The sequence below is a fragment of the Octopus bimaculoides genome, chromosome 4, assembly GCF_001194135.2.
Source record: "Octopus bimaculoides isolate UCB-OBI-ISO-001 chromosome 4, ASM119413v2, whole genome shotgun sequence".
In the NCBI taxonomy this organism is placed as follows: domain Eukaryota; kingdom Metazoa; phylum Mollusca; class Cephalopoda; order Octopoda; family Octopodidae; genus Octopus; species Octopus bimaculoides.
In genome coordinates, this window is record NC_068984.1 from 20,471,314 (window position 1) to 20,472,600 (window position 1,287).

Genomic DNA, 1,287 nt, shown 5'->3' on the forward strand with positions numbered 1-1,287 from the left:
TATATATATATATATATATAATATATATATATATATATATATAATACAAAAATGGGACAAGGATGCAAAACATCCAGACAGTTAGGTGAAACAAAAAAGGGACAACAAAATATCCAGACAGACGATACAAGGAAAACAAGGACGGATCATTCGGAGTTTTCTATCCTCAGTCGAGTTCCTGATTACCTATGCAATTTCGGCTGGTTATATATATATACATATATATACACACACATAGGTGTAAGAAGAACAAGCAGTTGTGTGTGTGTATACATATAAAATTTCAGGGTTCAAAAGAATCAGGTACTTAAATACTAAAGCACCAAGATCAGGGCGGTGATATCACTATCATGTACAAATAATGTTTCAGTGCAAATACGTACTTACTAAAGTAAACACGGATTTGTACTTCGGTTGTGCGTACAATCACAAATGGCCGATTGAATATACAACGAGTCGTCAAGCTAGCACATGGGAACACTCGCTGCACCCTTTGCACTGCACTCAATAGACTCTAGAAAAAAAAAGCGAATTGCAGGTTCCGAGTTAGGTGAATGATAAACAAATAACAACAAATAAATTGTGGTTCACTACAGCTGTTTCAGACATACTTTTATATTGATGAATAGAAAACTTTTGTTTTTTTTATGCATGATGTAATATTTCTATTCATCAATGAAAAACATGTTTGAAACAGCTGTAGTGAACCACATTTCATCTGTGTTATTTATGTATACGTGTGTGTGTGTGTGTGTGTGTGTGTGTGTGTGTGTGTGTGTGTGTGTGTGTGTGTGTGTGCATGTATCAAAGTCTCTGCTTGTAAATGAGCAACTGTTCGTAAACATCTGAGGAAAGGCTTTGTTTCTGATTACCATTGTACATGACTATTCAATTCTATGTGTTTTAATTAACAGCCTTTTTTTTACCAAGGTCGTGGCTTATCATATCCAATAATATTTCCAGGTTAAATTCGTTCTTGAGCAAGACAATCAAATAGTGGTGAGTATGATATTTGATGGAAAACAGAGCAACAAAATGAACTGGTTTTGCCTCAATCGTCTGATTAAATCGTCGCCTTGGACTGACCTTAAGACAAATAAACCTAGTATTTTTAGTATAATCGGAGAGTGAGTATATATATTGTTTACTAATAAATCAACATCTTTTTTTGTTTGTTTTGATAGTCAGTTAAGTCCAGTCTACAAATACTTTAGACCAACAATTAGGTTGACAAATATAGGAAGTACAAGTTTTACAAAGAAAATTTATCTGCTTACACACACACAC

General features: G+C 33.8%; 1 protein-coding gene across 1 annotated transcript in view; it reads left to right on the forward strand.

Moving 5' to 3' along the window:
• The window catches only part of LOC128247650 (uncharacterized), a 10,317-nt gene that overhangs the window by 3,801 nt on the left and 5,229 nt on the right, over positions 1-1,287 (forward strand). Inside the window, exon 3 of the mRNA XM_052967622.1 lies at positions 964-1,127. Coding sequence (XP_052823582.1) covers positions 964-1,127 — 164 coding nt within the window. The remainder of the gene's footprint in view (positions 1-963; positions 1,128-1,287) is intronic.